The sequence below is a fragment of the Armigeres subalbatus genome, chromosome 2 (genome assembly GCF_024139115.2).
Source record: "Armigeres subalbatus isolate Guangzhou_Male chromosome 2, GZ_Asu_2, whole genome shotgun sequence".
In the NCBI taxonomy this organism is placed as follows: domain Eukaryota; kingdom Metazoa; phylum Arthropoda; class Insecta; order Diptera; family Culicidae; genus Armigeres; species Armigeres subalbatus.
Genome location: NC_085140.1, coordinates 81,251,706 through 81,277,930, shown reverse-complemented (window position 1 = coordinate 81,277,930; position 26,225 = coordinate 81,251,706). Strand labels below are relative to the sequence as shown.

General features: G+C 40.9%; 1 protein-coding gene across 1 annotated transcript in view; it reads left to right on the top strand.

Annotated features, from left to right (window-relative positions):
- The window catches only part of LOC134209477 (nuclear pore membrane glycoprotein 210), a 51,402-nt gene extending 27,685 nt beyond the window's left edge, over positions 1–23,717 (top strand). Inside the window, exon 9 of the mRNA XM_062685459.1 lies at positions 23,077–23,717. Coding sequence (XP_062541443.1) covers positions 23,077–23,216 — 140 coding nt within the window. The 3' untranslated portion in view covers positions 23,217–23,717. The remainder of the gene's footprint in view (positions 1–23,076) is intronic.
- The last annotated feature ends 2,508 nt before the right edge of the window (positions 23,718–26,225 follow it).

Sequence of the window (26,225 nt, the reverse complement as noted above, 5' to 3'; positions counted from 1 at the left end):
TTCTAAGAATTTTGATGCCTGGGTTTCTTCAGAATAAGTTTGTGGCCACTTTAGGCCCCACGGGAATCTATTCCAGGATGACCGGTCCGTTGTCAAACCATCCAATGGTCCAATTACTTATCGGATCATGCTTCCGATACAATTTCATGAATTTTGAAACCCATATTGCCAGGGTTTCTTCAAAATGAGTTTGTGGCCACTTTAGGCCCCACGGGAACCTGTTCCAGGATGACCGATCCGTTGTCAAACCATCCAATGGTCCAATTACTTATCGGATCATGCTTCCGATACAATTTCATGAATTTTGATACCCATATTGCCAGGGTTTCTTCAAAATGAGTTTGTGGCCACTTTAGGCCCCACGGGAACCTGTTCCAGGATGACCGGTCCGTTGTCAAACCATCCTATGGTCCAATTACTTATCGGATCATGCTTCCGATACAATTTCATGAATTTTGATACCCATATTGCCAGGGTTTCTTCAAAATGAGTTTGTGGCCACTTTAGGCCCCACGGGAACCTGTTCCAGGATGACCGATCCGTTGTCAAACCATCCAATGGTCCAATTACTTATCGGATCATGCTTCCGATACAATTTCATGAATTTTGATACCCATATTGCCAAGGTTTCTTCAAAACGAGTTTGTGGCTACTTTAGGCCCCACGGGAACCTGTTCCAGAGTGACCGGTCCGTTGTCAAACCATCCAATGGTCCAATTACTTATCGGATCATGCTTCCGATACAATTTCATGAATTTTGATACCCATATTGCCAAGGTTTCTTCAAAACGAGTTTGTGGCTACTTTAGGCCCCACGGGAACCTGTTCCAGAGTGACCGGTCCGTTGTCAAACCATCCAATGGTCCAATTACTTATCGGATCATGCTTCCGATACAATTTCATGAATTTTGATACCCATATTTCCAAGGTTTCTTCAAAACGAGTTTGTGGCTACTTTAGGCCCCACGGGAACCTGTTCCAGGATGACCGGTCCGTTGTCAAACCATCCTATGGTCCAATTACTTATCGGATCATGCTTCCGATACAATTTCATGAATTTTAATACCCATATTGCCAGGGTTTCTTCAAAATGAGTTTGTGGCCACTTTAGGCCCCACGGGAACCTGTTCCAGGATGACCGGTCCGTTGTCAAACCATCCTATGGTCCAATTACTTATCGGATCATGCTTCCGATACAATTTCATGAATTTTGATACCCATATTGCCAGGGTTTCTTCAAAATGAGTTTGTGGCCACTTTAGGCCCCACGGGAACCTGTTCCAGGATGACCGATCCGTTGTCAAACCATCCAATGGTCCAATTACTTATCGGATCATGCTTCCGATACAATTTCATGAATTTTGATACCCATATTGCCAAGGTTTCTTTAAAACGAGTTTGTGGCTACTTTAGGCCCCACGGGAACCTGTTCCAGAGTGACCGGTCCGTTGTCAAACCATCCAATGGTCCAATTACTTATCGGATCATGCTTCCGATACAATTTCATGAATTTTGATACCCATATTGCCAAGGTTTCTTCAAAACGAGTTTGTGGCTACTTTAGGCCCCACGGGAACCTGTTCCAGAGTGACCGGTCCGTTGTCAAACCATCCAATGGTCCAATTACTTATCGGATCATGCTTCCGATACAATTTCATGAATTTTGATACCCATATTGCCAAGGTTTCTTCAAAACGAGTTTGTGGCTACTTTAGGCCCCACGGGAACCTGTTCCAGGATGACCGGTCCGTTGTCAAACCATCCTATGGTCCAATTACTTATCGGATCATGCTTCCGATACAATTTCATGAATTTTGATACCCATATTGCCAGGGTTTCTTCAAAATGAGTTTGTGGCCACTTTAGGCCCCACGGGAACCTGTTCCAGGATGACCGGTCCGTTGTCAAACCATCCTATGGTCCAATTACTTATCGGATCATGCTTCCGATACAATTTCATGAATTTTGATACCCATATTGCCAGGGTTTCTTCAGAATAAGTTTGTGGCCACTTTAGGCCCGACGGGAACCTGTTTCCGGAACAACCGTTCCGGGATTAATTCATAAGATGGTCCTGTAACGTAGTTAAGTTATATTCTTTAAATTTCCAACGAAGTTTATTAGTCATGACGCAAGAAATCTTCATTTGGTTGAATATATATCTTCAATTTACACATACTTTGGGACTTGGCCCAGTTAATCCGGAATTCCGGTTACCAGGTAATCCGAATCGGTTCTCTGTAACATGTATCGAATAGCGGGTAAGTTCCTGCATCCGTAGCAACCAAAATCGTCAAAATCGGTGAAAAACTGACAATGTTATGATCATTTTAAGTCCGTGGGTACCCGGGTACCCTGTCGGTAACGTAAGGGTGTTTTTTGTCGGTAACAAAAGGGTTAAACAATGTTTAAATGTAACTCAACTTTGAGTACGAAACGAAGTTCAAATTTTTAACTCAATATTGGGTAGTTTTCTCACTCTCTCTGCTCTCTCTCATGAATAGTCCGATTATAAACAAATAGAGCTGCATCGACCCAACGTGTGCTGTTTCGTGGAAGAAGCCAATTTTGAATTGTTTTCATCATAGTCCCCCGGGTGAGTGAAAATAACATTAATTTGAATTGGTGAAACCGCACAGTGTGTGAAAATTCAACATGAGAGTCTTCTTCTTCGTTTTCTTCTACAATGGCTCTACATTCTACAATGGGTATGTATCTTGTGGGGAAAGTACAATGGATGGAACTCGCCATATCCGGATTGGCAATCCTACGCCTTTGCTCACAAGGCTACTGGAGACCCTCATCGGGAGTTCTTCCGGGAATTCCTCCGGAAGTTCCTCCGGGAATTCCTCCGGAAGTTCCTCCGGGAATTCCTCCGGAAGTTCCTCCGGGAATTCCTCCGGAAGTTCCTCCGGGAATTCCTCCGGAAGTTCCTCCGGGAATTCCTCCGGAAGTTCCTCCGGGAATTCCTCCGGAAGTTCCTCCGGGAATTCCTCCGGAAGTTAATCCAGGAATTCCTCCGGAAGTTCCTCCCGGAATTCCTCCGGAAGTTCCATCCGGAATTCCTCCGGAAGTTCCTCCGGGAATTCCTCCGGAAGTTCCTCCGGGAATTCCTCCGGAAGTTCCTCCGGGAATTCCTCCGGAAGTTCCTCCGGGAATTCCTCCGGAAGTTCCTCCGGGAATTCCTCCGGAAGTTCCTCCGGGAATTCCTCCGGAAGTTCCTCCGGGAATTCCTCCGGAAGTTCCTCCGAATTCCTCCGGAAGTTCCTCCGAATTCCTCCGGAAGTTCCTCCGGGAATTCCTCCGGAAGTTCCTCCGGGAATTCCTCCGGAAGTTCCTCCGAATTCCTCCGGAAGTTCCTCCGAATTCCTCCGGAAGTTCCTCCGAATTCCTCCGGAAGTTCCTCCGGGAATTCCTCCGGAAGTTCCTCCGGGAATTCCTCCGGAAGTTCCTCCGAATTCCTCCGAAGTTCCTCCGGGAATTCCTCCGGAAGTTCCTCCGAATTCCTCCGAAGTTCCTCCGGGAATTCCTCCGAAGCTCCTCCGAATTACTCCGGAAGTTCCTCCGGGAATTCCTCCGGAAGTTCCTCCGGGAATTCCTCCGGAAGTTCCTCCAAGAATTCCTCCGGAAGTTCCTCCGGGAATTCCTCCGGAAGTTCCTCCGGGAATTCCTCCGGAAGTTCCTGCGGAAGTTCCTCCGGAAGTTCCTGCGGAAGTTCCTCCGGAAGTTCCTCCGGAAGTTCCTCCTGGAATTCCTCCGGAAGTTCCTCCGGGAATTCCTCCGGAAGTTCCTCCGGGAATTCCTCCGGAAGTTCCTCCGGGAATTCCTCCGGAAGTTCCTCCGGGAATTCCTCCGGAAGTTCCTCCGGGAATTCCTCCGGAAGTTCCTCCAGAATTCCTCCGGAAGTTCCTCCGGGAATTCCTGCCGAAGTTCCACCCGGAATTCCTCCCGAAGTGCCTCCGGGAATTCCTCCGGAAGTTCCTCCGGGAATTCCTCCGGAAGTTCCTCCAGAATTCCTCCGGAAGTTCTCCCGGGAATTCCTCCGGAAGTTCCTCCGGGAATTCCTCCGGAAGTTCCTCCGGAAGTTCCTCTGGGAATTCCTCCGGGAATTCCTCCGGAAGTTCCTCCGGAAGTTCCTCTGGGAATTCCTCCGGAAGTTCCTCCGGAAGTTCCTCCGGGAATTCCTCCAGAAATTCCTCCGGAAGTTCCTCCGGAAGTTCCTCCGGGAATTCCTCCGGAAGTTCCTCCGGGAATTTCCCCGGAAGTTCTTCCGGGAATTTCTCTGGAAGTTCTTCCGGGAATTCCTCCGGAAGTTCCTCCGGGAATTCCTCCGGAAGTTCCTCCGGGAATTCCTCCGGAAGTCCCTCCGGGAATTCCTCCGGAAGTTCCTCCGGGAATTCCTCCGGAAGTTCCTCCGGGAATTCCTCCTGAAGTTCCTCCAGGAATTCCTCCGGAAGTTCCTCCGGGAATTCCTCCGGAAGTTCCTCCGGGAATTCCTCCGGAAGTTCCTCCGGGAATTCCTCCGGAAGTTTCTCCGGGAATTCCTCCGGAAGTTCCTCCGAGAACTCCTCCGGAAGTTCCTCCGAGAACTCCTCCGGAAGTTCCTCCGGGAACTCCTCCGGAAGTTCCTCCGAATTCCTCCGGAAGTTCCTCCGGGAATTCCTCGGAAGTTCCTCCGGGAATTCCTCCGGAAGTTCCTCCGGGAATTCCTCCGGAAGTTCCTCCGGGAATTCCTCCGGAAGTTCCTCCGGGAATTCCTCCGGAAGTTCCTCCTGGAATTCCTCCGGAAGTTCCTCCGGGAATTCCTCCGGAAGTTCCTCCGAATTCCTCCGGAAGTTCCTCCGAATTCCTCCGGAAGTTCCTCCGAATTCCTCCGGAAGTTCCTCCAGAATTCCTCCGGAAGTTCCTCCGGGAATTCCTCCGGAAGTTCCTCCGGGAATTCCTCCGGAAGTTCCTCCAATTCCTCCGGAAGTTCCTCCAGGAATTCCTCCGGAAGTTCCTCCGGGAATTCCTCCGGAAGTTCCTCCGGGAATTCCTCCGGAAGTTCCTCCGAATTCCTCCGGAAGTTCCTCCAGGAATTCCTCCGAAGTTCCTCCGGGAATTCCTCCGGAAGTTCCACCAGGAATTCCTCCGGAAGTTCCTCCAGGAATTCCTCCGGAAGTTCCTCCAGCAATTCCTCCTGAAGTTCCTCCGGGAATTCCTCCGGAAGTTCCTCCGGGAATTCCTCCGGAAGTTCCTCCGGGAATTCCTCCGGAAGTTCCTCCGGGAATTCCTCCGGAAGTTCCTCCGGAGATTCCTCCGGACGGTCCTCGCGGTATTCCTCCGGAAGTTCCTCCGGGAATTCCTCCGGAAGTTCCTCCGGGAATTCCTCCGGAAGTTCCTCCGGGAATTCCTCCGGAGGTTCCTCCGGTAATTCATCCGGATGTTCCTCCTCGAATTCCTCCGGAAGTTCCTCCGGGAATTCCTCCGGAAGTTCCTCCGGGAATTCCTCCGGAAGTTCCTCCGGGAATTCCTCCGGAAGTTCCTCCGGGAATTCCTCCGGAAGTTCCTCCGGGAATTCCTCCGGAAGTTCCTCCGGGAATTCCTCCGAAAGTTCCTCCGGGAATTCCTCCGGAAGTTCCTCCGGGAATTCCTCCGGAAGTTCCTCCGGAAGTTCCTCCGGGAATTCCTCCGGAAGTTCCTCCGGGAATTCCTCCGGAAGTTCCTCCGGGAATTCTTCCGGAAGTTTCTCCGGGAATTCCTCCGGAAGTTCCTCCGGGAATTCCTCCGGAAGTTCCTCCGGCAATTCCTCCGGAAGTTCCTCCGGGAATTCTTCCGGAAGTTTCTCCGGGAATTCCTCCGGAAGTTTCTCCGGGAATTCCTCCGGAAGTTCCTCTGGGAATTCCTCCGGAAGTTCCTCCGAAAGTTCCTCCGATAGTTTCTCCGAAAGTTCCTCCGATATTTGCTTACATTATAATCCCTTTCTTGTTGCAAAAACAATTTCCTTATTTTCAATACAGAACTAGAACTGGGGGTTATGAGTAATAGCATCATGTAGTTGTCAGAAGTCCGAAATATATTGAATTTGAAAATGATTAAAACCTTAGGATGTCCATATTGCCCCTTGTTCCCCTAAATAAATCAATGAACACATCATGGGAATAAAATATGCTGAAACATTCATTCCGAATCTAACAAAAATCTCTTCGATGAGCGAATAATTTTCCAAAAAAAAACGAATCACAAAAAGCCTCCATTTCCACAATCGAAAAATGCTTGGTTGAGTAAAAGAAATAGGGGGAAAGACGACTTTGGCAGGTTTTGTTCTATTATTGGCAGGGGGGTTTTTGTCGACCAAATTTTATGAAATTTGGCCACAATATTCTTTGATATGCAAAGAATGTTTATGCCAAATTTGAGCATAATCAGTCATAAAAAACCCCTCTGCCAATAATAGAACAAAACCTGCCAAAGCCGTCATTCCCCCTAGAACTTTTGTGAAGCCCTTTTTGCTTTCATTTCTGTAAATTCCACTTAAGTAGGTCCTGGGATCGACCGGAAGCTGTCCTAATAGAACTCCTGAAAACAGAGAACAGTACCGAAAGGAAACGCGAATGTAGCAAAAAGAATAAACGTACCTTCATCCACTAACGTTACAATACAATATAGTGGAAGGTCAAAAATAATAATAATAAATGTTGTAGATCAACTTTCATGTAGTCAGTTGTTTCAAATTATTGTTTTGGTGCACCACACCTCCAAATTTAGAGAATTGCCAGACGTGAGCCCACGTCTTCTTTAATAAAGAAACAAAAAAAAAACAATTAATATGGGGAAAAAATATTTTAGGCTCTTTTTAGTGGAATGTCTAAGACGAGTTTAGTACTCTCCATTTAATTCCACCAATTATTTTGATATCTTTGCAGATACGTATTTCGACCACAACTGTGTGGTCGTCTTCAGTGTCTCGTACTTGACTCGACTTAGTCTTTTGCCGAGAGATAAATGCGACTGGTAGTTTCTTTTTCATTCTGCGGTCTATCTTCCATTTTGAAATCTTCCAAATTTGAAATTTAATGCTTTTTATACGTCATGACCAACAGCATGAGACAGAACACGAATTGACAAAATTTTTAATTAATCTAACCTCGAGTCATCAAGAGTACGTTGGCTTCTATTACTCTCTTACCAAATAATTAATATGATTATATTGATTGTACATATATCAATGAATCGTGGCTCCGTAAAATGTTATACACGCCTGAGCCTACAAATAAACGAATTTGATTTTTTTTAAATTGACTTATGAGTGACTGATTGATTTTTTTAAATCTGTGTTTCTAGCAGTGTTCGAACATCTGAATCGTACCTAAAAGAATTATTATACATATTTGTATCAATAAGCTCCAAGAAGTAGAAGAAACAGATACCGTCGTCGGAGGTGACAATGGGTCAAATGGGGGTGAGAATGGGTCAAGTAGTTGAAACAGTGACCCATTCTCACCCCCAAGACCCATTGTCACCCCCGATGGCGGTATACAATTTTCAATATTGTGTGTTTGAAATAAATTTATAATTGAGTACACGCTCGTTGTTGTAATGATTTTGTCGTTTTGTTTATGTTTCGTACTGCAATAAATAGTAGCAATTATGTGGTTATTTAAGCACGTGTTGTACTTTTTGTACAAGTCTACTTGTTAAAAAGTGTTTTGGAACTTCATGACAATTATCTGAATATCTATGATTAAAATGCTAAGATCTTCAGAAACTATTACATATACGTTTTGGAATATAAAATATTTCTCATACCTAGATCGAATGCTTAAACCTCGAACATATACCATGAGCTCATGTGGTACTTTTTAATGTAGAATACTAAGAAACCGTATTACTAATTCATTAGATTCATTGCAAACGATAGAAAACATTGCCGACTAGTATGTTCAAGGCAATCCACAAGGATAGACTACTATCTTATCCGAAAAGAAGAGAAAATAAACTATCTATCAGAAAAGAAAAAAAATCCTGCAAACAACTGAAAACCAATGGCCCTCATCGGAATTCAATCAATCAATTCCCAACGACCCTCGACATCATCGTCGTCATCCTTTGCCTGAATGGATTTGAAAATTAAGGCTTTCCGCGTGGTCCCTTTCGGCAAGAGCCGCACTTTCTCTTCGCACAAGAATGGAATTCCTCTGCCTTGGTTTCTTTTGCTGCTCGCGTTTGATCGGCGGCGGTGGCAGCGTCATACATCAACATTTTTCCGCAGTCCAGAACAGCGATTTTCCATCATTTCCTGTCCGGAAGTGGAGAAGGACGCATACCTACATTTTTCCTATGTGGGAAAAACGACTTCTTTTGGGATTTCCTCCCTATTTTCATAAGTGCTGCTGAAAGCCATCGTCTGCGAACGAACTAGTTTTCGAAAGCAGTGCGATGGGAGTCACGTTTTATGACGCGCGAGATAAGTTCCCTTTCGTCTGCACACGTCCGCTACGTCAGTAGGGAATATGAAGCAATCAATCGTTTGCGCTAGACAAAAAAACGGATGGTCGATGCCATTTTCTATGTCTATTGCCTTCATACATCAAGCCTTGTATTTTTTGCGCTTGGAGGTTATCTTTTGGTTTGCTTCTACGCATGATTGTCCCATAACATAGTACATAAAAATTCTACAGTGAATTTAGACCTTAGAAGTTGCTTATAATCTAATTAAGACTAATTCCAATACTATCGGAAACTGTGGGAATTCTGATATTTTTTTCATTGGGATGTGAAGTTATGTCATCAGCTCATGTCAATGTTTAAAAGTACCGATTTACAAGATCCAATTAGAAGTTTTCATTCATGCAAAAAAAAAAACACATTGGACACTAACACGTTTACCGGCAGGCAAGCCGTGCTATTGATGACGACCACGCTCTTTGAGTTTTCTTTATTGAATGCGTATTTAATGATAGCTGTGTTGAATAGTGGACATATTTTAGGATCCTTGTTTGCTATTGATGGAATTTCTTTTGGATAGTGTTTATCCTGACGACAAAACGAATGGCAGTCTTAAATTTATAAATATTTCTTTGAATTTACAGAACAAGAGATATAATCAGTTTGCGGCTTTGATACTAAAAGTTTGTTTGATGCGTTTAAAAGTGAGATTGAGGATAAGCAAAGCTTCTAATTGTTGTTTGGACTGTCCTGTTCTCTGCCAGTACTATTCCTTCAGTCTTCCGTTTACAAGGCACGAAAGCTTCTTTCGCTGCTCTGCGAACTACATCAATGATGTCGATGTCATTCGCAAAACCAAGGGTCATGTAAAACTTGTTGATGTATCCGTTTCTTTGCACACCATATTTTCGAAATGTACCTTCTAGAGCTATGTTGCTTTAATCCATATAACGTCTCGAACGAAATAGACGTATCGCCAGATATTCGGACGCTCGATTTGGTCGTAGAAATGGGCGATTTTTTATTGGTGCTCGGTGAGAATTGACAGAACCCCGACAATTTGTCACCTTTTTTCTACTTACTCCATATTACAATTTTATGCAATCAAATCACAAATTTTAATGTTTTTCTCAATACCGTAAATACCGGTTCTCATTGATGATCAGTATGATTCTTCAGCTCTATGATCTTCTGTCAGTTCTAAAAATAAAAAAGTATTCGTCTAGCTGCATATCTTTTAGTAAAATATAAAACCTAGGCGTGATAGAAGCGATATCATAAAACTTTCTTCTAAATGTGATAGAAAACTTATCAGTACATGATTATCATTCAAAAACAAATTGAAATTTATTACTTTTGTTGTCATGTAGAAAACATCAAAATTCCATTAATTTCGCTCGCTTAAAAAATATTCGTCTATTTAAGAAGAAGTCGCGTGAAACACGAGTATAATAGTTTTATTCGCATGTAGTGATAGCAGTACTGGTAGTTTTCGTGACTGTCATGTGAAAGCGAAAACATTGCATTTTCATTTTCAAGAGACCAAATGAAAATGTAGCCGTCTCCCGGTCACCTGTCACATTACAAGCAGTCATGATGGGAATGTTAGTTTGTTTTGAAATCTAAATTTCCAAATAGTTCTAATAGATCTGTGCAAATAACGATGAGTAGTCGATAAAATGATTGTATTGTTTTTGATTTTCGAGTTAGAAGTAACATTATTCAAGAAGAAACAGCTTGTTTACAATAGTTTGATGCGCTTTCATGAAATAAAAATCCGTGAAAATATAGCAAAATTCCTTTCATTGTTTATATTTTCTTTGAAAGCGGGAGAGAATAAAATGTAAATATCGCGTGACCTCTCTCAATGAAAATGAAAATCTCAGTACTGAGTGATAGTAGCACACTCTGGTGGTGTCTAGCAACATTTTTTTTTCAATACTCAATGACATATTAAACAATGTTATTGTTTTGATTGATCTTGGCGTTGCAAATAAAGGCACCATGGGTCGAAAAGGTAAAGAGATGAGTCCCAATGAAAGAAAACTCATCCTAGGCCTACATAATTAGTGCAAGTTGACTTACGAGTTTGCAAGAATTGTGGGTAGACCCCATTCGACCATTTAATTGGCGATTGATCGCAATAGCGCCACAAAAACCTTTCAAAACAAATAACGGAGTGGTCGTCCGCAAGGGTAAACTGATCACGATGAGCGATTTATTATGCGAAATGTCAAAATAAAAACTTTAAAACGAGTGCACCCATGTAGGCAAGTGAGTTGGAGAGAATAAGTGCTAAGATATGAATTAATACAAATAGAAATACCTGCGGAAAGTATGGGTATAATGGGCGAGTATCATTGAAGAAATTCAAAGTGAGCCATCAAATAATCAAAAACGGCTCGATTTCACCAAAAACATATCGCTGGAAGAAGGAGTACTTTCGGAATCCGAAATGGTCCGAAATTATATCTGACGAAAGCAAGTACAGCACATTTGGATCAAATTGCCGATGTATGATATGGCGGAAAATGAATACTGAGATGCAGCACAAGAACCTCTTTTCAGCAGTAAAGCATGGTGGGGGCTCCGTAATGATCTGCGAGGTGCATGAGCGCAACAGGTGTGAGAAAATTTCATATTATTGAAGGAATTATGGATCACAAAATGTTCATCCGCATTTTGAAGGAAAATGTGAACGCCAGAGCTGAGAAATTAGGCTTACAAGGAGCATAAATCGTTCGGCATGATAATTATCCCAAGCACACAGCCCAAAATACCATGCTGTAGCTACTCTATAATACCCCAATCAATTCAAAACGCCTCCACAGAGCCCATATATGAAACCAATTGAGCACCTTTGACAGGTGCTGAACGACAAAATTCGTAAAACTCACATTACCAACAACAACGAATTGAAAATAGCATTGAAAGAAGGATGGGAGAAAATCCCGTCCCCCGTCACGGCTAATTTGGTCAGGTCCATGTCACAAAGACTACAAACCGTCAGAGATACACAGAGGAATCCAACTAAATATTGAATTCTATTCTACAACTCTTGTTTCCGTTTGAAAAGTGCGAAAACCCTGAGTAGACGAATACTTTTTGAGCCCACATTTCATGAATTGTTATGTTTTGTTACACTTATTTTTGTTAACGTTTTGTTTTTCCGTTGGATTTTTAATAATAAAGATGAATTGATTAATCTGCTACACAATGTAATCGCTAGTTTATTTTTTTTGAGCTTACTAGATTCTATCTTTGACATTTTCTAGAAAACACACTGCTAGACGAATACTGTTTTGGACTCACTGTATGCTATATTGCTCTATTATTGCTGTACAACAGCTGATTTAACTCTTAAGGAGGTTTATTGAACACCTTAAGCCAACCTCAGGTTGTATAAAATCACCACAATTAGATGTATCCAGTTTTCCGCAAGCTGTAATGGCCGTCAGCTTGCCAGTGGGCCAGTCTCTGATTTGACGTTTGTGGAGGTCAACTGCACCCACCATTCGGAGCATTTTGATCAATGTGATAAATAAGAAGGCGTGAGTCCACATCATCAGCACCTTCTTATTTACCATATTGGTTAGAATGCTCGGAACGGTGGGTACAGTTGACCTTCACAAACATCAAATCAGAGACCGCATTACCGCTCGCGGAAAACTGGATAAGAGCTGAGCAAACGTCTTCAGTTCTATTGTATAACATTTATTTAAACGAAGGTTAAATAAAATTAGTTGAATAAATGGTTACTCAGCAATAATTTGTTACTTGAGGAATTTCCGAAGGAATCTCTAGAGGCGTATTCGTGGACAATTCCTTAACCCTTTCAGGACGGATGGGTCATATATGCCCAGCGTTTTAGATTCGGTGTGTAAAATCACAGAAAAGAGATAGGTCCCCAGTTTCTTTGGCAAAACTGTTCACCAGGATGTTGGCTTTGCATGAAAAATATCAGAGGTCAACTTTGACTATACCCTAAAGACCCAGATATTAGAAACCTTGGGAAGATTTCGCTTCTGAGAGCATGCAAATACATCTTGTTTGACAGTTCTGAATACTCAGACAAGTTGAGCCACCCTGAACGTTATGTCTGTGATTAATTTTCAGGAGTACGAGATGCTCAAGGTACTTCAAAACGGTCTCGAGCTCAGCCCATGGTACCTACCGGAGCAATTAAGGCCTTGGCAATGTCCTCGTCGTCGGTATACACCCAATCTGATTTAATAAGCATATAGGCATCAGGCAAATAATTTTTTCTTGAATACGAGATGCTCAAGGTACTCCAAAACGTTCTGGAGTTCAGCCCACGGTATCTACCGGACCAACCAAGGTTTTTGCAATGTCCTTATCGCCGGTATACACCCAATCCGGTTCAATAGGCATATACGCATCATGCAAATCCAATTTTCTTGAATACGGGATGCTCAAGGTACTCCAAAACGTTCTGGAGTTCAGCCCACGGTATCCATCAGATCAATCAAGGCTTTTGTATCCTCCAGATCAGTCAAGACTTTCGCGATATCCTCATCATCGGTATTTACTCAATCCGGTGTAATATTTTTTTTTATTTTTTTATTAATTTCCGGTGTAATAAGCATATGATCTTAATTTCCTTGAACATGAGATCCAATATCCAAGGTGCTCCAAAATAATCATGAGTCAAGATGCACAATGACAATGAGGTTAACCTGCGATTTGTTCTGCGTACACGTAGTCGGATGATCAAGTAGTTCAATCGTTACGGTTTCCAGGACGTTTTGGTGAACCTAAAAGGTCTGAGTAGCTTGTATGAAAAATGGCTGAAGTCATATCAACTCTATGAACCTATTGGGATATCATATCCTACCCCATTCATAAGTTTGTTTATTGAATAGATCACATGATCCGAGCTCTAAAAAGAGTCTATAATACAGCCGATCCTCTATGAGTCGCCAATGAAAGGACCACTGACTCAAGTATGCATCGAGATGTGGATTAGAAGTTTTTTGGATTTTTTTTTTCCGAAAGAACCATCAGAGTAATCGAGAAAATAATAAAACGGATACATCGTTCAGGACTTAGTTGATCGGGTAGATCGCACGTTCTGAACCCTAGGCCGGTTTGATAAGGCCTGTAGTTGCTAGTAAAAGTGTTGAGTGAAATCCAATGGACACATTAGACCTGCTGGGATATTTAGCGATGCACGAATACATGGTTGATCGGAAAGATTGCATGTTTTAAACTGCCGGACGTTTTTGAGAACCTAAAAGGTCTGTAGTAGCTAGTCAACATAATACGCGAAATTCTATCGGCTCAATGGACCTGCTGGGATGATTAGTGAACGAGTTCGTGGGAAGTTATCAAGCCGGCTTCGTTGACGTTGACGACAACGGACCAGATCTTTACTGTACGGCAAATCCTTCAAAAATGCCGTGAATACCAGGTCCCAACGCACCATCTGTTCGTTGATTTCAAGGCGGCATACGACAGTATAGACCGCGTAGAGCTATGGAAAATTATGGACGAGAACAGCTTCCCTAGGAAGCTTACCAGAGTGATCAAAGCAACGGTGGATGGTGTGCAAAACTGTGTGAAGATTTCGGGCGAACACTCCAGTTCGTTCGAATCGCGCCGGGGACTAAGACAAGGTGATGGACTTTCGTGCCTGTTGTTCAACATTGCGCTAGAAGGTGTCATGCGGAGAGCCGGGTGTAACAGCCGGGGTACGATTTTCAACAGATCCAGTCAATTTATTTGCTTCGCGGATGACATGGACATTGTCGGCCGAACATTTGCAAAGGTGGCAGAACTTTACACCCGCCTGAAACGTGAAGCAACAAAAGTTGGACTTGTGGTGAATGCGTCAAAGACAAAGTACATGCTTGTGGGCGGAACCGAGCGTGACAGGGCCCACCTGGGAAGCAGTGTTACGATAGACGGGGATACCTTCGAGGTGGTCGAGGAATTCGTCTACCTCGGATCCTTGCTAACGGCTGACAACAACGTTAGTCGTGAAATACGAAGGCGCATCATCAGTGGAAGTCGGGCCTACTACGGGCTCCAGAAGAAACTGCGGTCGAAAAAGATTCGCCACCGCACCAAATGTGTCATGTACAAGACGCTTATAAGACCGGTTGTCCTCTACGGACATGAAACATGGACAATGCTCGAGGAGGACTTGCAAGCACTCGGAGTATTCGAGAGACGGGTGCTTAGGACCATCTTTGGTGGTGTGCAAGAAGACGGTGTGTGGCGGCGAAGACTGAACCATGAGCTCGCCCAACTCTACGGCGAACCCAGTATCCAGAAGGTAGCTAAAGCCGGAAGGGTACGATGGGCAGGACATGTTGCAAGAATGCCGGACAGCAACCCTGCAAAGATGGTGCTCGCTTCCGATCCGGCAGGTACGAGACGGCGTGGAGCGCAGCGAGCGAGATGGGCAGACCAGGTGCAGAACGACTTGGCGAGCGTGGGGCGTATCCGAGGATGGAGAGATGCGGCCTCGAACCGTGTATTGTGGTGTCAAATTGTTGATTCAGTGTTATCTGTTTAGATGTTAACTAAATAAATAATAATAATAACCTGCTGGGATGTTTTGGGATGCACGGATTCATCGTTCAGGGCTTGGTTGATTAGATACATCGCATGTTTTGAACTCCTTGACGTTTTGGAGAACCAAAAATGCCTGTATTAGTTTGCAAAAGGAATGAGTGAAATCGGCCCGATGGACCTGCTGGGATATTTAGCGCTGCACGAATACATCGTTCAGAGCTTGGTTGATCGGGTAGATCGTATGTACTGAACATCAGGCTGTTTTGGAGAGCCTGAAATAGGTTATTCAAATCTCGATAATTTCATGTCTTATGATCACATAGATATTTTTGGACTCTCAGTCTTGGACATCCTTTTTAGAGATATTTTCTGATGCATTCAAGGGTATGCACTTGCTTCAGAACAGTTTGGACAGCCTAGAACATTCGAAAAAAATATTTCACACCTCTTTTAGTTCTTTCTATACTAGTTTTGTAAGGATCGAGCGGAAAAACTCAAATCTGTACGATAAATCAATGTAAAAAAAGTCGTCCTGAAAGGGTTAAGGTGTTTTGAAAAGTTTTTCTAAAGAAATATTCGAATGAGTTCCTAAAAAAATCCCCAGGATTTTCTGAAGCATTTTTCGAAAGCATTTCCAGTAGAAACAGAAGTACTTGAACGCAGATGGCGCTGTAACCATTGGTCATTTGTTGTCCTTTGAAGAAATTTCCAAACAAATTTCCGGAACAATTCCTAAAAAAGTTAGAATAGTTTTCTGAGGATATTACTGAAATAAAATCCAAAAGATATTATAAAAAATATCTGAAAGGATTTTTCAACAAGTTTCCAAAGAAATTCCTGAAATAAATTTCAACGAAATTTTAAAAGAATTTCTGAAGAATTCTTCAAAGTATTTTCGAAAGGAATTTATAAAGAAATTTTCAAAGAAATTGCCAAAGGAATTTCCGAATGAAATACCGGAGGAAGTTCCGAACAAATTCTTTAGGGAAATTCCGAAGCAATTCCTAGAATTTCCTCTTTGAAGAAACTTCTGAATTCATTTCCGGAGGATTTTTCGAAAAAATCCCTGGAAGAACTTTTTAAGGAATTCCTGAAGGATTTTTTTATAAAATGGCTGATGCATTTTCTGGATGAACTTACGAAGGAATTCCTGGAAATGTTTCTTAATATTTACTTGATTGAATTGATTATTTAGCTGCAAAATCTAAATATGATAGGGGGAATGACGGCTTTGGCAGGTTTTGTTCTATTATTGTCAGGGTTTTTTTATGACTGATTATGCTCAAATTTGGCCTAAACATTCTTTGCATATCAATTTCATAAAATTTGGTCGACAAAACCCCCCTGACAATAAGGACTGTATCGAAAATAAGTTATCCACTTTCAAAGTGCTACTACTCTGAAGCTCACGAAGGTATTGGTTTGTTTTACCCTGCAATCGATGTATTCATATGTTAAGTTTCAAATAACATTTTGTTTGTTTGTTGAAAATTTGTTGTTTCCGATGTATCGCAAATTGAAAGTGATATTGAAATTCGAGTTTTGGACACATGGCTCCGGAAGAAAGGCATCAAGGTGGATAATTTGACCAAGCGTTTCGCTATCCACCCCAAAGGTAAAAATTCATGGTCAACAAGCTTGGGGAATACTACACGTTTGCTAACCTGTCGGAAAAGGAAGAAAATCGAAATCAAATGACCGGAATTTGAGTCAGAAAGTAATCATGTTAAAATACGAGGCAATTTTATGTCGATTTGTGACCAGGAATAAAAATGCTCGAATAAATGTTGGAAGAGTGCAATATTCGTTCAGTATTATATTTTTTTCATAAAACTTAACAAACAGAATAAACATATATTGCTAGACAAATTGTAACAAATTTTCAAAATTCATACGATTTTATTCGAATAAAATGATGTGGATAACTTATTTTCGATACAGTCCTTAATAGAACAAAACCTGCCAAAGCCGTATTTTCCCCTACGTTTGTTTTACCTGGCAAAAACCTGAAAAAAATCAGGGATTTTGGTTATTACAGATGAGTAGACATCCTTGTGACTCTAAAAGTAGCCTCACACCTCGGGAATCTTGCCCAATGATGTTGTTTCCATGTGCTCCCAGTAAAATAGCGGAACTCATGCAATTTCGTCGCGAAAAGTGAAAAAAAAATCCTGGCCGTCGTCATATTCTGGCTTACAGCTCGGATTGTATTTTAAATTTGTATTTAAAATTATTTGGAATTGTTCCGCCGGATTATATTTTAAATCGGCCCAATTTCTTTTTTTTTATAACGGAAGTCCACACACAAGGGAGCGAAATTTGCAGACAAGCTCCTGATGTGTAAACTAGCCTTAAAGTACGCGAGGACCTTGTATCTAACCTTTAATCCGACCAAATTTTCACCTCGATTTGTGAAACTGCCTTAAACTCGATTTTGTTCATTAGCATTAGCATTGAGCAATTCGCACAAATTCGTAGGTGGTACAAGGCTGAACTATTGTATGAGAGAGAGGCATCACTTATGTCCCTTACCATATATATTGATTTGGGACTAATCACTTTCTCTTAGATAGAGGCAATGCGCTCTCCAATTGTCGAGATCTGTCTTGGACATGTCTCTTTGCGAATGCGAAGGAAGAGGAAGGATGGTTAGTTGGACACCTACTTAAGAAAGATGCAGAGAGCTCTACGACCTTCCATAGGTGCCACGGGAGGCTTTTTGGAATTGTTAGTGTGGAAGGTTTTAACGGTAGGAATAGTTTTGGTAGAACGTAAAACACAGAAAGAACTAAGATAGAATATAAAGTAGGAAAGGGACAAGCCTGGAATTGAACCCACGACCTCCTGCTTATGAGGCAGAATTGGTATCCGCTAGACCACCAAGCTCGTCTGCCTTAAACTAGATTTCATTCAGTTGCTTTTTACAGTGGATGCTTTCGGAATATTCAGAATTATTCAGAAAGGCTTTGAATAATTCTTGATGTTTTGAAAAGAATGATTGGAAAAATGTGGTACAGCAGATTTAAAAAAAAATGAATTACCTACTTCGGAAGATTAAAAAAATAATTGAAAATGAACTTCATCTGGAAATTAGAATGTCTGTCCCTGCGCTTCATTATATTGCCGTTGAGGCGTGACCTGATTTTCAGGAAATACTTGCCTACTAAGTTACTAATTTCGTTTAACCCACTGATGAAATTAGCCGAATTTTCTGCTTAAAATTAGAGGTGTGCGCCGGTCCAATATTCGTCGGCGGCGGCGTTTGTCAGAATTTTGGTCGGCGGCGGCGGCGGCGTTTTCGGCGTCACGACGAATGTCATTTTACCCGGCAGCGGCGACGGCGTGAATCAGCGTGGTGATATTTTCATTACGTTTTTCAAAGATTTTTTTTTTCAAATTTTTTCGGGATATTTTCGAGACAATAAAAGAAGATTTTTTTTTATTTTCACATGAAAAATTTAATGAACTTCTCCAGAAAAATCTGGAGAATTCCCAATTAAACTTGTTTGAAATTTCAGCAAAAAAATTGTCGCGATTAACATGAGAAATTTCAGAATTTTCACAAAAAAATGTTCCTAACTTTTACAGGAAAAACTTCGGAAATTTATGAAAAGTTCTTATTGAGTTTCTGTAGGGTATTCTTACAAATTTTCACAGAACATTATTGATAATTGTAGTAGAGTGCTGCTGGTTGAATGGGTGTTTTACCGTTGACTTTCTCAGTCTAGAACAGTGTTGTAAAATGTCATTTGCATTCGTTTGTATAATTTTCTCAGAACTTTTTTCAGAAGTTAGCTATCACTTCCTGAGGTATGGCGAACTTATAGCGCTTAAATGTGCCTACAACTTTGTCTAACAAGACATTGCTGTAAATATGTAATCTAGGGCGTGGGAGGCAAAATGTCATTCAAATGACATTATGTCAAATGACACGTGACATTTTGGAGAGTTTTCACTTTCCAGCCGCATATGTTATATTTAGAGTAATGTACCCTTGGACAAAAATATAGCCCTACTCATGCGTTAATTTTGCTCCTTAAGAAAGTTATGAACAAATTAGTCAAATGACATGCAGATGACATTTTACAAGCCTGGTCTAGAATAATAAAGACGGCTAGTTTGGCATGGCCAACGCTAAAACAGTCAATTCTTAAGAATTTCCGCGGGAGCCTTTAAGGAGTTTTCCAGAAAAATTCTCTATCTACTTACTGAGCAGAAACACGACAAAACAGGCACTGACGGCCGCGCAATGCAGAACACAATATTTCGGCCAATCGCGCGATCGTTCTGCTGTCCGAAACAAGAGCCAACACGCACTGAACTGATTAACTTTATTACCGGCCGCGCAATCGTTTAACCGAATAGATCATTTGACTGAAAATTCCGTTTGGTAGGAATGGTAATTTGGCCCGAAAATGTCCTTTCTGGCCGAACGGCATTATCTGCCAAATGACCTATTCGGATGAACGTCTTTTTTGGCAAAATGATCAATTCAGCCGAACGACACTTTTTAAAGAAGGTTGCAGAAAGGACATTTAAGGGCCAAATGGCTCTTTCTGCCAAATGCCATTTTTACCAAACGGCATTTTTGGTCAAATGATGATGATGTATATTCGGTCAAACGACTTTTTCACCCGAACGCCATTTCTGACCATACTACCCATTCAGTACGAGGTTCAGTTATTGAAATTTGGCCGTATGACCCTGTTAGTCCACATGACATTTTTGGCCAAATTGCCCATTCTGTCAAAAAACTATTTCTGCTAAATTGGCATTTCTAGGCAAGGATTGAACTTATCATTTCATTATCATTTAGTATTTAGCCAATAACTCATTCCAGAGGCGGAATTCCGGAAAGTGTTGTATATCAGACTTCTAGCGCTATTTCCCCTCTACAACTTTGTCTAAGGGTACATTGCTCTATGTCTAATATTTACAGCGTGAAACGCTAGTATCACTTAATATACTAAACAACGATGGTTTCGGCCAGACGACCTGTTAGGGCAAACGGCGTTTTCGGTCAAATTACCAGCTTGGCCGTCTGTCATTTTCGGTCTTATTGGAATGGAATGGAACTTACCAAGAATTTTTAATCAAAAATAGATAAAATTTTCTGAAGAAATCCAAAAACAATCCTCAAAAATTTCGAGCATTTTTCCGATGTTTTGAAGTTAGCCGTTTAATGATGAACTTCTCACTGCGAAAAAATGAAGGATAAAAAACTAACCGTCTTGATTAATTTAGATTGGGAAAGTCAACGTTAAAGCATCTCTTTCACTAGTCACAATTTTCTGTGTGAATTTTAAAGAATACTCAACAGAGACTCAATAGGAACTTTCCGTGAATATCCCGAATACTTTCCTGTAGAAATTTGGAACAACTTCCCGTAAAATCTATGAAGAGATTCTCATGTAAATCCCAAACAATTTTCCTTGGTAATTCCAAAGAGTTCTCGAAACTAGAAAGTAGTTCCCGTGGAAAATCTGAAAATAATTTTTAAATGAATATTCTGGAAAAACTAGAAGAATTTCTGGGGAAGTTTATCAATTTTTTGAGGCGAAATTCAAAAGATACTCCCGTCGTTGTCGTGAAAATATCCAAAATGACTAATTCAGTCGAACGACATTTTCGACCGAATGTCCTTTTGACCAAATTGCCCTTTCGACCAAACGACTATTTCGGCCGAAGGACAAGTTCACGATTTTTTCAGCCAAAGGAACTGTTCGACCAAATGACATTCTCGGCCAAATATTTTAAGGCTAGATATCCTACCAAAGTCTGAAACCATAATGAGAGCATATAGAATATTTTGATTGTGACATCAAGTTGATTCATAATTAGTTTTCAAATATGTATAAATCATCATAACTGATTAGATATTTTGATCTCATGTTGCTGTAGATTACTAAATTGAATGATATGACATCAAACTGTGTACTTATTTTGCTATCGGAAATCAATATCAAATTTAGTTTTCGAATTGCTCTTATCGACAGCAGAAATAGTTTTTGATTTGATGTCACAGTAAGATAATTCTGCAATACGTTTTGTTATTTTAACCGTTAAAACGACCAAAAAGATATCAAATAAAGTAAACATAATCGATGATTTTCACAACATTAAATCAAGTTATCAATTTGCTCTTAAGCTTTGCTCGGGTAGGCTGCTACTAAATAGTCTTTTCAGTTAAACGATTCGGCCTAAGAACTTTCAGCCTTGTGACTTTCTGCTCAAAATGTTCACGCTTGGTTTTTACGGAGAGGTCTTCGAAGTGTTAGCAAGATATTATATGGATTTTTCATGGAAATAATTGATATCTTCACGAAAAATTCTCTGGAGTTTCAACGTAATGTTAATCAGGAAATTATACGGCAAATCCAATGAATCTTAGGAGTTTTTACTGAAAATTTTAATCGGCCTGAAAAATTATAGATCTACGGCGTGACAAATTTTAAACGGCGGCGCGCCGATGCAAAAATGTCGGCGGCGGCGTGACGCGGCGGCGCACACCTCTACCTAAAATATTGAATTTATTTGAATAATATTTTGGAGCTCTTTGGAAGAATCAATGAAAAAACGGGACAAGGTCTAAAAACGGGACAGTCCCGTTAATACGGTATTGATATGAAATTGAAATTGAAATTTGAAAAAGTCTACGTAGACTTCATAGAACATCCCCTAATTAATTATTTTACTAATACTTGAAAACTCAATTTGTGCATTTGCACATGTGAAAGAATTATTTCGAAACATGTTTTGGAGGTAACCACTTCTTTAGGCTGATGAGCCCAAATTATCAACACTAAGAACATAGTTCAACAATCGCAACCCATTTTCCAGTCACCAAATTATTTTTTCCGACGTATTGTTTGTGCACATGCAAACCACCCCGTAACGCTGGGTAGACACCTTTGCGTGGTGTGTTACGGTGTAAGATCTACCACGGTCACATTGTCAGCTACAGGCAAATCCTGACCCAACGAATACCTTCCCCAATATCCAACTCCGTGGTACTTATGAGGGTGTCGCTGAGTCGGGGGCCTCTTGTTAAGTAAGTACTACATCAACACTTCCTTCCCCTCCCAAGTTACGGTGAAGATGGGCGTGGTCAGGAGTAGTAATCCTCATGCTTTTGTGATTTTTATCCTAGATTGGAATCAAGGACTACACCCACCTTGATTTCTGATAGCAATCTGAATAAGGATTTCAAAAGAAAAACATGAGTATCACTAGTGTCCAATCTACGAAGTACACCGTAACTATGCTATGCTATGCTATGCTATGCGTATTGTTTGTGCACATGCAAACCAAGTTGGGTTGGATGTGCATTATTGTCTGATACCTATACACACACACTTCAACAAGAATTGTGCTCCAGATCATGGTTTTGTTTCAAAAGAAAAAAAATTATGCGACTTGAAACAGATCACTGTCGAGACATTCTAATTGAAGCGAAATTCACCTTTTTGTTCTTTTTTATTTCTGTTTCCTTCCTATCGACTACTAACAATCCTTATTGTCCTGTCCTACAAAGTTAGTTGATTATGTCATTCATCTCATGATGATTGATGGTTGAAGGATTGGCAATAAATTTGCATCCCATGAGGGGGGCATTTACAAAACCGTAGATACCCTTCCTTTCGATTACTGTGTCGTGGTTGTTTTCCATTTCGATTGGGCGCTTTGTGTATTGTCCGCTTCTCAACTCGTCGCATCGGCTTGAGATAAATATGTATAGGTATATAAATTTGTTATGGGCGGAACGTCGTCCACCCTTGTGATTAGCGGAAAATGATTGGAAATTGAGGCTGCGCCTCGGGTTCTCCCAGCATGCAGTGATTGGGGAAGCGTCGGTCGTGACCTGTTATTTCCTCTAAATGCTCAGAGGAAAAGTCAATCAAAGTCTCGTGGGACGGAAGCAATTTATAATCATCAAATTTGTATTGATTTTTTTTCCTTTTTTCCGAGTGGTGAAAAACAAGCTGACTTTGATTCTCTTGAGCTTGACTCAACCAGTGACCAACCATGCGTCCCCATTAATTCGTACACCTACAAAGCTGTGGAACAACGGAATGAATGTGATTTTTTTCGATCTTGTTTTCTTTTCAGGCAATCTAAGTCAAAGCACAACCCCCCTGTCATCGTCAGATTTTAGCAATAACGCCAGCGGTAGTTCACCGGGGTCGCCAATCTACGGTGACAGTACGCTAATGTCCCCGCAGAAGCGATTCCATCGACGACAGCTGTAAGGCATCTAATGGGGTTTGGGCCGGATGCTGGTAAGTTCAGGGGATTTTTTTGCTGCCATGCGTTCTGGTGTCGATAAGTGAGCTTCGATGACGAGTGTATCAATGTGTGCGCGATGGGTTTGAATTTTATGAGATATGAACGCTATTGATATTTCCTATTCTTATGATTGAAATAGTCGCTGACGAAAAAAGAGTGAATGCAAATGGTTGCATAGTTTATAAGGTTAGAAACATAACTTCCATTAACATTGATAGTTTTACCAGAAACAAAAAGCAAGAATATGTTTGAAATACAATGACTCCTACTAGTAGATGTCCAAGCTGCCATTTAGTTACTTATTAGTTAATCATAATAAACTGCAAATATACCTCAATGACAATACATTGATCATCAACCAATAAACCAATGAAAATGATATTTTAATGTACATTGGTTAGAACATAACAAAGCAGAAATATAAGTTCTCTATTCGTCGAATCACTACATACTATAAAACAAAATCGTGAGGTTTTGTACAACATCTAGTAATTTCGCATATGCAAAATTCTTATACAAATTGTAAGAAAATTTAATATCCGCCGGTTTGGTGCATTTTTTAAACTTCCTTTCTCACTTCATCGCGTTTTTGTTTTTTTTGTATATGTTGTTGTAAATGAAGTTCGTTTTATTAAGCTTTACCACCGCCCATCGTATCACGTAGAATCGCAAACTACATACAATTAAAACGGAACGGACAAACGACTGTTGTCTCTTCTGAATGCTCTTCCAAGATGGTATCGCTATGTACTGCTTACAGATTTCATGTTTTCCACTATTGTTCCTTTGTTGATACCACTGGAGCTCCTTCTGTTGCCAGTTGCAGGTTTGTCACCGCAAACCAATAATTGAGCTTCCTTCTTTTTTTCACTGTGTTGGATGTCTTCCTCATCTGTGACTGATAATTCAGTTCAACAGCACAATGATAAATTAGAGGATTAGAAGCTAAGAGTGTAGAAACTTACTTTTGAACAATCGTTCTGTAACATTTTTTCATTTTTTATTGTTTTGTTTCATACATATTGTGTTAAAGACTACTAAAGCACCAAGTAAGTATTTGCGAATCATCACCATTATTCGGATTATTCAAGAAATTATTACTCAAAGAAATTATAATTGGCAAATTTTAAACCCATTGAGAAAAATATTCTACTTAATACAAAATCCACCAAAATGTTGATTACCTCAAAATTTTCATCTATACCTAATTTGTTGCAGCTTGGACAGAGTGTGGCTGAATTTCCTATTAATTAAGTTTTCCTTTTGTGCGTTTTCCTTAGTTTATTTACTTTTTCATCGGATGTGTTCTTAATTTCCTATTTAACTTTATGAAATACTGAATCGGGTAAGGTAGCTGCGCAATGTACTGTTTGTAAATAAAGAACCATTAAACAAGAACAAATAATATATAACCGTTATCATCTGGGAACAAGAAAAGAACTCCTCATACCAATATACGAAGTGTGCCCTCGCATTTTGTTCCGGTTGTAGCCCGCAATTGAGTCGTTTGAGCACGACTGGCGAGCTACCACTGAATAAGGAAAATACTCAATGAAACTAAACGAGGGACTACCGTACGAACCATATATGGTGGGGTGCAGATAACGGACGGTATAGTGAAGAGGCGAATGAACTACGAGTTGTGTTGCATGAGCTGTTCACTCTGTGAAAATCGGACAGCTGCGGTGGGTCGGGCACGTAGTCAAAATGTCGGACAATAACCCGGAGAAAATGGTTCTCGACAACGCTGAGCATAAGAAGGCGAGGTGCGCAGCGAGTAAGGTGGATCTATCAGGTGGAAGACGATTCGCGGACTCTTCACAGACTGCGTGGTACTATGGTAGGCGATGTGCAACCGAGCTGAATGGAGACGAATTTTATGTACTGCAAAGGCCACTCTGGCCTTAGTGTTCTAGTAAATAATAATATTTGAAGAGGAGTGATGAAGATTATAGTAGCTTGCAATTAAATATTCAATCATTGTAATCAAGTTAATGTGTATCAGAGTAAGGCGTCATGGTATTTTTTTTTTCAAATCAATGGTTTTCCGAAGCCATTCTGGGTCCCAAACAAATGTGCAGAATTTAGGCCTGATTGGTTTCTTCCTCGCTTTCCGCATCGCGTTTGAACTTTATGTGGAAATTAGTATGGGAAAACGTAAATGTTTGCATTTTTCTACTTCTAGAGGTTTCAGTACATCGTAAACCAAGTGGTACATTGCGTTAAAGTATAACGCCTCGAAGAATGAGTGTTCAAACCATATGCTAAAAATCGTTTATTCTACCAGCACTGCTGAACTACGTGGACCAATAATTTAATTGAATGTTACGTATTTCAAAGTTACTGATCTTATAGGGCTTTCAAGCTAACGGGAGTTATTCGGAATGACTTCACGAAGTAAAAATTTTGACAAGAGGAAGATTGGTTTTGCCCTCCGATAAGGGAACGTCCATAAATTACGTAACGCTTAGAGGAGGAGGGAGGTTGAGTGAAGTGTGACGATCCATACATAATATTCAGATGCTTCATATAAAAAGTGTGACTTAGGGGAGGGTTGGAAATGTTCAATTTTTGAGATACGTAATTAATGGATCTTCCCTAACCGAAAGGTTTTCCGGTAGTGCTGGCAGAAACATTGATTTCTTGCATATGGTTTGAACAATCAATTTTCAAAGCGTCATAACTTTTTCTGTAGACCTTCTTTCGGCATCTTTGAACTAATAATGCTAACGTATTGAGTCACGTGATTGACGATAACTTGAAGCCACTAATAGCAAAAATATAAAACAAATAAGTTTTCCTATACTAATCTCCATAAAAATTTAAAATGGGATGCGGAAAGCGAGGACGCAACCAATCGAACCCATATTTTGCACAGTTAAGTGGGGTCCCTAAATGTTTCAGAAAAACCTTGATCGCATTTCGTTGGATGAAGTTTGCGTTTTTCCATGCAACTGCGCTCCACTATAATG